General features: G+C 39.7%; 2 protein-coding genes across 2 annotated transcripts; one reads left to right on the forward strand and one right to left on the reverse strand.

The window, feature by feature from the left end:
- Positions 1 to 201: 201 nt before the first annotated feature.
- On the forward strand, positions 202 to 9,386 carry LOC131253978 (protein SLOW GREEN 1, chloroplastic). The gene is made up of 4 exons (XM_058255054.1): positions 202 to 1,051; positions 5,537 to 5,683; positions 6,234 to 6,314; positions 8,997 to 9,386. Exons 1-4 carry the CDS (start codon positions 359 to 361, stop codon positions 9,180 to 9,182), a joined length of 1,107 nt encoding a protein of 368 aa, XP_058111037.1. The 5' UTR covers positions 202 to 358; the 3' UTR covers positions 9,183 to 9,386.
- Positions 9,387 to 11,424: 2,038 nt separating this feature from the next.
- LOC131248373 (uncharacterized) lies at positions 11,425 to 11,808 on the reverse strand. The gene has a single exon (XM_058248643.1). It carries the CDS (start codon positions 11,806 to 11,808, stop codon positions 11,425 to 11,427), a length of 384 nt encoding a protein of 127 aa, XP_058104626.1.
- Positions 11,809 to 13,551: the final 1,743 nt, after the last annotated feature.

Here is a 13,551-nt window from a genome sequence, read left to right on the forward strand (position 1 = left end):
AAAGATGAGCTGTCAAAAAGAATGAACGGCGTGGATATAAGACGTATACATCACGGTGGGCTCTACAGTGGTACGGGGATCCACCGAAGCCACGCCCACTTGTTTGCCCGTCATTCAAATGTTAAGTAAATTTCAAGTGCCTGCGCATCATCCATCCCACTAAAGCCAGAGTATCGAAGTTTTCCTGCTTGTTTTGGTTGTCTACTTGGGAGTCTTGAATCCAAGAATTCTACTCCTGAATCTCTTCTTCTTTTTTTTTTTTTTTTTCAAATGCGAGAAAGATAGGTCTCACAGAAACCTGCTCAAATGGACTTGTAATCTAAAGAGGAAGGGCCTTCTTTTCATAACATTTCAACCCATGGATTGTACATCTTCATCCACCCATCTCACCTTCTTCTCCTTCTCTTCTTCCCAAACAAGAAAACCCCACTCCTTCAAATTCTCCAAACAAGCATTTCCTCCACATTTCCCTCCCAAACACCATCTTTCCAAATCCCATTCCATCCAATTCCCATTTCTCCTCTCACCTTCCAAACACCATTCTCCTTCCCTCCAAAATCCCAATCCCATTTCAATTATCCAAAACCAATCACCAAAGCTGACCAAAACCCATGTCTTGAAAGCCCATGTAGAGAAGCTAGCTATCTTCCTTCTTGGGTCTTTTCTATTTTTTAGTAGATTCAACGCTAGGCCTGCTTTGGCGCTCCCCACTTCCCCGAATGCTGGTTTTTCGGCTGCAACGGAGGAAAAGGCAGAGACCCAGAGTGGGAAAGATGGGGAGGATGATGATGAGGAGCTTCATTTGAAGGTATTGGAGAAGAATCCGAAAGATGTTGAGGCTCTGAAGGTGGTTTTGTATGGGAAGATGAGGAAAGGGAAGACGAAGGAGGCTGTGAAGTATGTTGAGAGGTTGATAGATGTCGAACCTGACGAGGTGGAGTGGAGACTGTTGCAGGCTCTTTCGTATGAGCTGATGGGGCAGCTGAGTAAGGCAAAGAAATTGTTTAAGGAGATCTTGGAAGAGAGGCCTCTCCAGCTTAGAGCTTTGCATGTATGAATCTTTGATTCCTTTTAGTGTATTGTAGCCTGCAATCTGTTTGTATAAATGTTTGTATGTATGTCCACATAGCACCTTTACATGTAGGACACATTTATCGACTTGGCATGTTTGTGGGACATCTGAAATGGACTGGAATCTTCTACAACACCTGTCTTATGCACCACGTAAAACATCCAAGCTCTTTGGAGCCCACCACATTGTATATGTCAAAATCACTCCACAAATCAGGTGATAGCTCTTTTGTTCACCGTACATACATCATCCCAGTAAAAACCTCAAATGGGCCACACCAAGGGGAACAATGTAAAATTACGTCTAAGGCCTCTAAGTTCATGTGTTGTGGCATGCATGAGTTTTGGATCATGCTTTTTCCCCCTTCATCTTGGTGAGTCACACCTGGTGAATGGGTTTGATGAAAGATACACACCATGGTAGTCCCACAAGCAAACCTATGGTTGATGTTCAATCTCCAGTGTTCCCTGTCGCGTGATTGACATGAATTGTGGATCTGGATGATTTTTGGCCTTAGGGCCTAGCATTGAGCCGTACAACTGATGGACGAAGTGGATTGCACATGTACAACATGGTGGATCCCAAAGAGCTTAGGTGTTTTAGGCATTGTGTAAAACAGGTGTTGTAGAGGATTACGGTACATCTGAGATTTGTATAAGTTGGGCCCAAATAATATGACCTGGAGAAAAAAAAAAGTGCAGTAATTAGGCGGGTCTCATGCATACAACAAGTGCGAAGCATTGGGAAGTTGCGTCAAACCATCAAAGTCAGATATTTAGATTTTACACCTTTATAAATTATAACTATGTAAATGTAGGTTGTTAAGATGTGTAATGCAAGTTGGTGCAAGGTAGGGAGCTGATTGTATGCATCAATACTCTAATTTGCATGTAAATCCAATTAGAGATACCGATTCAACACTAACAAAATAATGGAAAAGGAAACATGATTATCAGTGTGCGATTTTACCTTTGGAGTTGGAAAATCGTACTCACAACATGGAGGAAAATCTTATCTAAAAATTCCAGCTAATGTAATTAAAATCACTAATTAAAGAGTTTGTTGACATATGTATATATATTCCCAAACCAAACAAACCATACGATATATCTCAGCCCTTGATTGGTGGGAAATCTCAGCCCTTGTTTAACTGAAAACAGTCTGAAAGACTACCTACTTCTATCCTTTTCAAATCCCTAAACGTGACCCCATAGCACTACCAAATCTTGGCCCTTGATCTAGTCTAATCTCAGCCATTATTTTCAAATAAAGTAACTTTTGATTAACGCTAAGTAAAAATAGCACCATGGAGATTGGTGTAGGCTTGTTGCGCATACCGCAACACGCTCTTTTTTGCAAAAATAAGTGATGGGTTCCTATGAGTTATGACTAACATGATTAGGTGGGGGCCATACCAAGTTGCATCACGAGGTCCAAAATACGTCTCTGCTCTATGCTTAGCCATGCTTATCAGTTTACCAAGGAGTGGAAAAAGGAAAATAGTTGAGGGAAAATTGGAAGATTAGGAAATATTGGAGTGTAAAAAACTAGGGAAGTCCTTATTTTTGGTAAAAAAATAAAATTACGCACATGGTAATGAACAATTGTCATATTTCAATAGCAATTCATTTTCTTGCATCGAAGTCCTCTTTTTTTTTTTCTTTTATTAAACAAAATTGTGAAAAGATTGACAAATTGTAAATAATATATATATATATATATATATATATATATATATATATATATATATATATATATATATATATATATATATATATATATATATATATATATATCATTTTTCCCAAGCAATTGAAAAATAACATTGCTTTGGAAGCTTTCCATGGCAATTGAGAAAGATGAAAACAAGAAAGGCCCTCGAACCAGATGGTATAACAATAGAGCTTTGGAAGTGTATGGGAGACACTGGGTTATTTTGGTTGACTAGGTTTCTCGACCAGATTGTAAGATTGAAGAAAATACTAGACGAATGGAGGAAAAGTTCCGTGTTACTTGTTGAATAAAGAGACATACAGAGCTGCACTAACTGCCATGAGATTAAACTTATAAGCATACCATGAAACTTTGGGAGAAAGCGATTGAGCAAAGATTAAGGCATGCGACGAATGTGTTAGAAAATTAGTTTGGTTTCATGCCTGGGAGGTGTATCACTGAAGCTTTTTTCCTTCTTAGACAATTGATGGAGAAATGTAGGGAGAGGAGGAAGGATCTCCACATTGTCTTTATTGACTTAGTGATAGCATATGATAGGGTTCCTAGAGAGTTAATTTGGTGGGTGATGGGAAAGAAATGAATTTTAAGAGGATATATTGATGTGATCAGGGATATGTATGAGGGAGTGGCAACAAATTTGAGGACCACTAGTAGAGAGATAAGTGAGTTCCCAATTGCTATCAACTTGCACTAGGGGTTAGTTGCATGTTTATTTATGGTTCCATGTTTATGATCAATGGGTTGCATTTGTTGGTGGAAATCAGTTTATTCAATGAAATATTTAAAAATAAAATTCTGTTTATTTTAAAAAATATTTTCCCTTTGATTTTATTTTATTTTTGTATGAATGCATGGTTGTATTATGAAATGCGTATGCATCCATGGATGTGTGTGTGTGTTGCATGGATGGATAGATGGATCATGCATGTGTGTGTATGGATGAATGGATGATGGATGGTTAGACGTGTATACGTATTTATGCATGGATGGTTAGACATGTATGTATATATATATGGGTGGATGGGTGGATGGATGGATGGATGGTTAGATATGTATGGATTGATGCATGGATGGATGGATAGATGGTTAGACATGCATGTATGTGTGTATGCATGCATGGGTGGGTGGATTTATAGATGCATGTTTGTATGTATGCATGGATGTATGTATGTATGTATGCTTGCATGTGTATGTATGTATGGATGTATGGAAGGATGAACTCATTTTGCCACCTGTATTTGTATTATGTGAACTCATTTGAGTTACTATTGCACTCATTTTTACAACAACAAATGCTTTAAGCCCCTATTAAATGGAAACTTATGATGTGTGCTCTTCTTTTTTTTTTTTTTTTTTTTAATCTCTCTGCAAATTTTTGCTCCCTAAATATGCAAATATGTGTATGTTAGATTCTCCTGAAGTTTCACTGAAAAATTCCACTGTTTTCCCCATGTTTCCCTAATGTTTCCCTCAATCAACAATACATTTCTTGGTACCAGCGATATCGATACATGTTTCTGTATCCCTGATCAGCGATACATGTAACGATACCGATACTACGAACACTGTGTGCAATGGAGACCAAGAACTATGCCAATTATTAGGAGTGGTTTGGTACAAGTTGAAGGCTCTAAAAATGCAAAGGGAAGGCCTGAAAGGACATGGATATAGGTAGTAAGAAAAGGTTTGATGACCCATTGTCTATCTGAAGGTCTGGCCCTTGATAGAGTGGAATGGTGGAACAAGATTCATGTAGCTAACCCCAATTAATTGGGATAAGGCTTAGATGCTGCTGCTGCTGATTTTTCCATAACAATTCATTTACACACGTGGCACTTCTCGGTGACATCATAGCAATTCATGAAGAAGTCACCTAAAAACATGATTCACACAAGCCATGTAAGGAACGAATATCATATTTCTATAGCAATTACTTTATGCACTTGCACTATAGTTGCATGAAGCTTGAAGCAAGGCAGCAATGCATTTGGGTGTGGGACCGAGAAAGCGTCTATGTTAAAATATTTTCAGGTATAAACAGGTAGGGAGTAGGAGCGGGAGTGTGAGTCCAAAGCGCAATTTGAAGGAGTGTCACCTAGTTAGATGAATTGTGCAAATAAGCTTCGCACTTTTCCATCGCACCATAGCAATTCATTAAGAAGTCACCTCAAAATTTGGCTTGCCTGAGTCACCCTGTTAACTTGGCCAAGTTGGAAAGTTAAGGCCTGCTGAGTCTGACTTGGGTAATAAATTTTCCAATATTGGCTTTGCCTGAATCACCTGGTCAGCTCGTCCAAGTTGGAAGTTAAGCCCTGCCAAGTCTGACTGGAGTTGTGAGTTTTCATTCCAAGCCTACAACCAGTTGGCAACATGAGCCATACCCATATGACATATCACAGGATACCCCATCTATATTCAGCAACTGAAGCCCCGATCAAAACATTGATCCTCCACTTTTTGAAACTACTGAGAATACTATTGCTTTATTTTATAACCAGTTCCAGGAATTTTGGGTCCTTGCTTATCTGTTCTCAAAGATTTCCAATTCAGATCAATTACAATTTTCTGATAAACCACTCCCAAACAGCGTGATACCCATAATGTATTTCTAACCATGTCATGTTATATTTATTTCTCTTAATCAGATTTCTAAAACTCCAACATTTATTTCTGTGAAAACTTCTTATCAAAGCTGAGAGACAAAAAAAAACTAACAGTTCTGCCTGTTAGGGATTGGCATTGGTGATGCACAAGAATCGTGAAGGTGTAGCTGTTTTTGAGATGCTGAATAAAGCTTTGGAAGTTGCTCAAGCTGAGAAAAGACTCACTGAGGAGCGCAACATAAAAATCTTGATTGCACAAATGCATGTTGTAAAGGTTGTAATGCAATCTTAGCAGTTTCAGTTGCTTTTGGCAGGATCAAGTGCCATTCATGGTTTAATATGTATGAAATAAATGAGAAGATTATTCACATGAACAGGATTGAGAATCCTCATGGCACATGTGAGATCCGGGCTGTTCATTAGGAGAGGCACATGAACATGCCCTTGCCAACATGGGCCTGTGTGCTCATCAGGTTGGCCAGCCTGTACGTTGAATGTCGATCACTCGGCAATTTATTTCACTGTCCATTTTTATTGTAGATGTGTAGGCATAGCCCATCCAATGAATGGACTGGCCTATTTTGGGCCAGCATATGTTCATAGGCCCACCTTGTGAACTGCCTGAATGCCACATATGTGTGCCACAGTCACACCTGTTCCACAAAGAGGAATATCAATCCTCTACACCCGAATATTTCTAGGAGGGCAATACCTCAAAAGACATTATTTTCAATCACACTGTTTCACTGTGTGAGAGAAAATCCATAGACCGTGTAATTGTGGTTTGCTTAGTTCACAACAAATAAAGTTGCTTTGTCATGCAGGGTGACTTAGATGAGGGCTTGAAGAAATTCCAAGATTTGGTTAATGAGGATCCTCGAGATTTTAGGCCCCACCTTTGTCAGGTAAGAGCAGTCTCCTCATCTTTCTTGACAAACATGGTAGGCATGATTTCTAATTTTATTTCAAAACTTTAACATCACACAAATTAAACGAGCTTCATGTAGCTGATGTTGTCAAATGGCATAAGTGATCCCATGCGACCCAAGGGGACTGTGCACATATGCGATTGCGTAACCCCCAAAACTTTCTTCTTCTTCTTTTTTTTTGAAAAAAAATCCGAAAAATCAAGGGAAAATGGAAAAAAAGATTATAAAAAATTTTGAGAAACATATGTAAAATTACTACAAGTGTAGGGAATTGTTTTTTATAGTTTTATTACTAATTTCATTAACATTTTTATATTTATTACATCTATTAGACTATTAATCTATAACAAGTCAATTAACAAGTAATCAAAAGAATGAATATTTATGGGAGTAAGAGAGTAGGGCGAGAGAAAATGAAGCAAAAAAAGGAAAAAGAAAGAAAGTCCAACCGTTGGAACATTATGCTATTCTATACTGAGTATGCAATGGTATAACTGCATAATGATGTCTTATGTGATTGCATGCTTCTCTGTGCGACCGCATAAAGCCCAACAGACCAAAAACTGCATCTGCCAATATGGCATATATGGTCCATGCTCTCAAAATGACATATGCAATCGCATATGACAACACTAGTGCGAACTTCACGTACGAGTGGTCAGTATTATTTACTAGTACATTCTTAAACATTGCATGGATGTTTTTTATTCTCTGCAGTCCGTCAATCTAATCAAGTTATGTAGTTCACTTTTATTTATTTATTTATATTTTTTAGCAAAGGGCCCATTTGTATGTAGCATGAATTCAAGATTAGTTTTGCAGTTTTCTACGTACTCACTGCTTGGGTTTAGAGCGATGCAAAAATTGGGAACTACATTGTGCTCGGTTTTGTTTTTCCACTCTTTTCATCCCCTCATTTTGGATAATAATGGGTGAAAAGGAAACCACATTGAGTGGGATTCCAATTTCCTGTTATCTCTGCCTCAAATCACTTTTGGAATTAGGATCATTCTTATCCCAATAGTGACCTGTGTACATCTACAGACGATCAAATCAGATGTAATGGCAACCCTTTGTATTTAATTTCATCATGAATTAGAAATGAATGCATTCAAGGGAACCTAGATGGTTTGATCATGTGTGTTGGAGGCGAAGAACTGCGGCTGTTAGGAGGACCGAGTCAATAAAAGTCGAAGGCTCTAAAAGGGCAAGGGGAAGGCCCAAAAGGACGTGTGTGCAGGTAGCAAGCAAAGACTTAATGACCTATGGTCTACCTGAAGTTATGGCCCTTGATAGAGTGGAATGGCGAAACATGATTCATGTAGCCGACTTCAATTGGTTGGGATATGGCCTAGATGATGACGATGATTTGAGGGAACTTAGGAGTAGCACCAATAGGTAATATGACGATGGAAAGTAAACCTAGATAGTTTGGCCATGTACAAGAAGACCAAGAACTGCACTGGTTAGGAGTGAGTTGGTTCAAGTTGAAGGCTCTAAAAGGGCTAGGGGACGGCTGAAAAGAATGTGGGTGGAGGTGGTAAGAGAAGATTTGATGACCTATAGTTTTAACTGTGATATGGTCCTTGGTAAATTGGAACGACAGAACAAGATTCATGTAGCTGACCCAAATTAGTTGGGATAAGGCTTAGATGATGATGATGATGATGAGAGGTTAATGAGATGGTCAATGGTTTCGCTAGATGTGGTATGCTTGGATATGATCTGTATCTAGGGCAGAGGTTTGCTAGCCACACATGCACTTCCCACATGCTGCACGCATGCCAGCCTGATGCATGTGTAGCATATATGAGTGTTCCATAAGGCGTGTCCACAATTAAGATGTTCTGATACAGAATCAGGCCAGTTCACTTATCAGGTGAGGAGCATGTGCATTTTTTAATGCGGGTGGTTGGCAGGTTGTTTGAACGGTCCATTGCTACTGAACAAGGGTGGCTTGCTTGATGAGTGGACTGGCCTGATGTGTGTGCAGCTCATTTTCAGAGGGAGCTCGCCTTTTCCACCACTTAGATTCGTACATGTGCACCAGGTTGGCATGGTTGCTGTGCGTAAAGTACGTGGGCTAGCAACCCCCATCTAGGGCAACCTCCCCTCTGTACAAGTCGTTTCCAAATTTCACTTAATAAAATTCAATTATATAGGGTGTGTTTGGTTGCACCAAATATCATAAAATTTTGCAAAAAAATAGACCGAGTAATCGTGAAAAATCATGAAATTCCATGCCCAAATAAACTTATCCAATTTGTTACGCAGATAACCTAGCAAGTGAAAACGTTAACCAAATAAAATGCATGGCTAAAGAACCAGAACAAACCCAAATGAGTCAGGAATTTTTATTTATTTATTTTTAATACTTTTTGTCCGTTTTTTATTTTCTGAAGTCATCTGTTGATTACAATTTCTATGTTCTCTTCCTAATTCTGTCTTATTTCCATGAAAATTACTGTCCACCAAGAAATAGACAACTGCTATCCATAAACTGCGCTCCATACAATTTCTATTTTTTATTTTTGCCATTCCCATTAATGAATTCTGGTTACCAATCAAACCCAAAACAAACAAAAAAATTTAAAAAAAAACAATTCCAAACCAGCCATTGTGTATATTAATCAGTTAGCATTCATGGTCATGTTACAGGGGATAATCTACAGCTTACTAGACAAAAAGAAGGAAGCGGACGAGCAATTCGAGACTTATCGGAGCCTCGTTCCTCATGAATTTCCCCAGAGAGGATTTCTCGACGATGTCATAATGGCAGCAAAAACAGAATCTCGGGAACAGCTGGAGAAGGATTTCAAGGATGAATTCTCATACAAGAAGTAAAATACAGGGTGCCATGCAAGGTCAACTAGGCGGGTCAGTTTCAGTGAACTTACTCATGGTAGATTACTGGAAAGAAAATGCAGTCTGTCATATATGAAAAAAAGAAAAAGAAAAAAGAAAACCCAACATGGATGATAGTCCATTCAGTTGCATCATGTCACTGATTTTGATTTGTTATATGGAATATTTATCAAAGAAGAGAAATCTTATATAAAAACTTTGAGCGTGTTTTCTTGCCACTAAAAATGCATTTTAAAGCTTTTCCCCCCCTTCCAGACTGGTGCTGATGACACTGTTAACACCTGTAGAAAAAAAAATACCAATGGCTGGGATGAACCTAAGATTGTGTCCCATCCAGGTATCCAACTGGTTTGAAATTTGTTGGCGAGTATATGAAATTTTTGGAAATAAAACATTTTTAAAAAAAAGAAACTTCTTTAATTGGGTTTGTCAAAAAAAAAAAAAAAAATCCGAGTTTTTTTTTGCCCATCTTCTGAAATATATGGAGTTCTAAAAGTTAAATCAATTATACGGATTTTTTTTTTTCAACTTGTAGTTTAAAATGGAGTTTTGCTAACTGTGGGTCGGGATCATTGTGCGTACACCCTGGCTAAAATTCAAGAAGGTCCACTCATCTGGTGGGTCGCAACAATAAATTGAATATCTGATCAATTTGGTCTTTCTTTTCTAGCCATCCATCTTCTCATGTACATGTGGCTCACCTGATGAGCAGGGCCTGTTTTTTGGGCCAGCATCGCTCCATTTGATGAACCTCTAGGATCTCATTTCTGCCCTGATTGCCCCTTGAATATCTCCTTGCACAGATGGCCTTAGCACTTTTATAATAAAATGCATGCTGATGAAATTAACTGTATATACTGAAACTCTAGGTATGAACAATCTCTACTGCATAATGGGGCCCCGCTGCCCATCGGATCCGACAGTCTAACCAATGGGCCACGCCTTTTGGATCAGCCGTAGGCCAAAAACTTATTGAATGTTCCAAACTGTTACTACAGATATCCAAACAAGAACATTGAAATGGTGTGCTATTTTGCCCATGGCCCATCCAGGAGGTGACCTGTGGTTGCTGGCCCTTATCATACATGTTGAATGTGGACCGAAACAATGCTTATACACGTTTAACAGGTGGGTTTGGAGATCCAATGGCCATGCATCACCCACCCCACCAGATCAACGGCCCAAATAATTTATACATGTGCCCACATGTGCCCAGGATTATCTGGGAATGACCTACAGGCCGATCCTGTAGGACCCAGTGCTGGGGCCCAAGATGAAGATGAATGATTTGGTCCGCCTGTTGGCCATTCCAACAAACAGAAGGTTTAAAGACACTCGAGTTGGATCCAGCTACTGCTTCAATGATCTAAACAGTTTATAATGAGACCTATCGTAGATGGAGAGTATCTAGTACGGGTGTCGCTTGGCACCATGGATTTGAGGGGATTTCAAATTCCTGATATATTTGGCACCATAGAGTAACTGGGGGTTTCAAATTCAGGGGGTGAGGGGTTTGAAATTCAAGGTGAAAGCTTCGATTACATCTAAAATCCTTTCAAGAGTTGGACTTGTAACATGTGTGTCACTCCACTATTAATTTATTGAGCACATGGCCCGATGATGATATACCAAAACAATTAGATTATCAATTGCATCACTATAATTACTTTAATACGATGATTTGTGCCGTCCAAACATTGTCCATGTAAATCAACGGTTAAAAACCGTTGGTTAGTCACTCGGATGTGATCTTGTGCTTGTGGCCCATCTGAGACTTGGAATTTCATCATTTTGGGGCAAAGTATGTATTTCAACAGGCTTATTACAATCATTGTGTCAAACATTACATAAGAACACTAATTAAATATATTAAAGTTGATTTAGTAATTAAATGCAAACCCCCGAGAGATATATCATGCATAGGTACTTTTGAGGATTATAGGGGATTCAAATCCAGGGTGCCAAACACAAATGAGGATTTCAAATCCACGCTCTCAAACAGGCCCAAAATTTGGAGCTATGCTTCATCCCCAATGGGGCCCATGTTTGGATGGTCAGGATATATCCACACGTTCCATGTGTACAGTGTACAGTTACCACATCACAGTCTATCCAAATAGTCATAGATCTTGTCATTGATCATTGCTAATCAACTTTCAATAACAACAGATATTTGGCACCTGCAAAGAGCACGCCATCACTACTTAAAGCAAGAGACGCCTTATTTCACATCAGTGATGAGATTGCCAGCTGAGTCGTATACAATGACGCCGGAGAAGTCCCGGAGCTGGCATTTCTCCCCCATGAGAATATTCTTCTGCCAAACAGAGACTTGTGGCCCACTGGCGGGGCCTCTGTCATCGTCCCCTGGTTGTACCTGATGGACCCTTTTGGTGGTCAGGATCCTCGCGTCCATATCAAGCTGGATCGCAGGGCCCGGACCGTGTCGACGCCATCGCCATGCATGCGATGCACACATGAGAAAGGCTGCGGTTGCACCGAGCCCGGCTTGGGTGGCACCAGTTGCGGTGCTGCGTGCAAGTAGTAGTGACCGTGCCATTTGAATTGTGGAGATGGAGTGCATGGTTTTCGGGTGTCTATCCATCTAGCTTATATAGGTTTTGTTATGGAGTGGTGGGATATTGGATGGAGAGGATTTGTTGTTAGTGTAGAGGTTGGATGGGGTGGTTTTGGTGTGTTCCCAGCCCTTTTTCGCATGCATGGGGGTTTAGTCAAATGCGGGCCCCACTGATGACTTGAGCTGACGTAGCACCTTCGGTTAGTACGCGGATCAGGTGGTGTTGCCCACGCGCTGTGGGTCCACCATGATGTATGTGTTTTATATCCTGGCCGACCATCCGTTTTACAAGCTCATCTTAGGGGATAGTAGAGAGAGAAAATTTTAGGGCCCGTTTGGCCGGGTGGATTGGAAGGGTTTGAATGGTATTAGGGTGGATGGCATGGATTTCTAGGTAATAATGGTGTTGTCAGTGGATTGTCTGGAGATCCATGGGATTGATATATCCCTGGATTGCTATATCCAGTCTGTTTGGCGCGCCCGACCAATCCCGGTTTTAAACTTTCTCATCCCTTCTAATCCCTCAAACCAAACACGTCCCAGGCAAATTTGAAGGATTAGGGTGGATTTGATGGGATTTAAATGTAATGATGGTGATGTCAGCGGATTGTCTTGAGATACCTGGGATTGGGATCAGATCACCGACTCTGTTTGGCACGCCAGGCCAATCCCAGGATTTGACTTCCAATCCCTTCCAATACCATCCAATCCCTTCCAATCCGACCGGCCAAACGGGCCCTTAGAGATAAAAGAGTACACTCACCTAATGATTTTGCTCTGAAAGTATACTGGCATATTTCTCTTTGTGCGAATTTTGAAATTAAAGATGATTGTGTTCGGGTGTGCACTGGTTGAGTTTAAACCCAACAAATCTAATGCATTTGAAACCGTGCTTGAAGCACCTAATCGTAACCTTTAAATAGACTTGGAGCTTATTTGTTGACGATGAAAAAATTTACTAGTCTCGAAAGCACTCGGCATTATGTGTTATTTGTTAATGCAAATATCAAAAGTGCTACGTAATTTTTGTCGAATTTTTTCAGCAATGGGAGTCTTAACTTAATGATAAATACAAAATATGCTTTGTTGATTCTTTCAAAAGATATATTTTTTTTCTTGTGAAATTATTCATTTGTATATTACTATAGAACTTTTCTTTCTTCTAAATATATTGAGTAACACCCAGGTCCATAGCTCAACTGGTAGACTGAGTGAAGATACCTCATCTCAACACCTAGGTCTTGGTATTGATTCCCTGGTGGAGGTGGCTAACAGTGATGTGTGAACTGTCGGTGGGGTGTACTAACAAGCTAACAAAAAAGAAAAAAAGAAAAAAAAAGAGCAACAGTAAGGGTGTGTAAATGGGTTGGGCCCAAGCCTGATAAATCTGAATTTTGAATAAGGTTAGCCCAATGGCCTGGCGTAAAACATTTTAAAATCCAAGTCGAGACTACCCCAAACTCAGCCAGTTGACAACCTTACGTAACACGAATCAATTTTTAATATGTGAAACTTCTTTGGCCCTGCTATAATTTATGTGTTATAGTGGCCCCACTATAAAGTTTGAGAGATGATATAGATATCAGGCACACCCAAAACTCATATCACGTAAAGAATTCAATGAAAAACTACTTAGTGCTTTCCTTCTTCCGCGTTAACAACACATTAACAAACACCACTGCACACGGAATATCTTCCCAATTCCGCATTAAGTGCAATAATTTCACCATTAACAAATAGGCCCTACATCATAGAAAGCAGTGGGAATTG

This window comes from Magnolia sinica, chromosome 1 (genome assembly GCF_029962835.1).
Source record: "Magnolia sinica isolate HGM2019 chromosome 1, MsV1, whole genome shotgun sequence".
Taxonomy (NCBI): domain Eukaryota; kingdom Viridiplantae; phylum Streptophyta; class Magnoliopsida; order Magnoliales; family Magnoliaceae; genus Magnolia; species Magnolia sinica.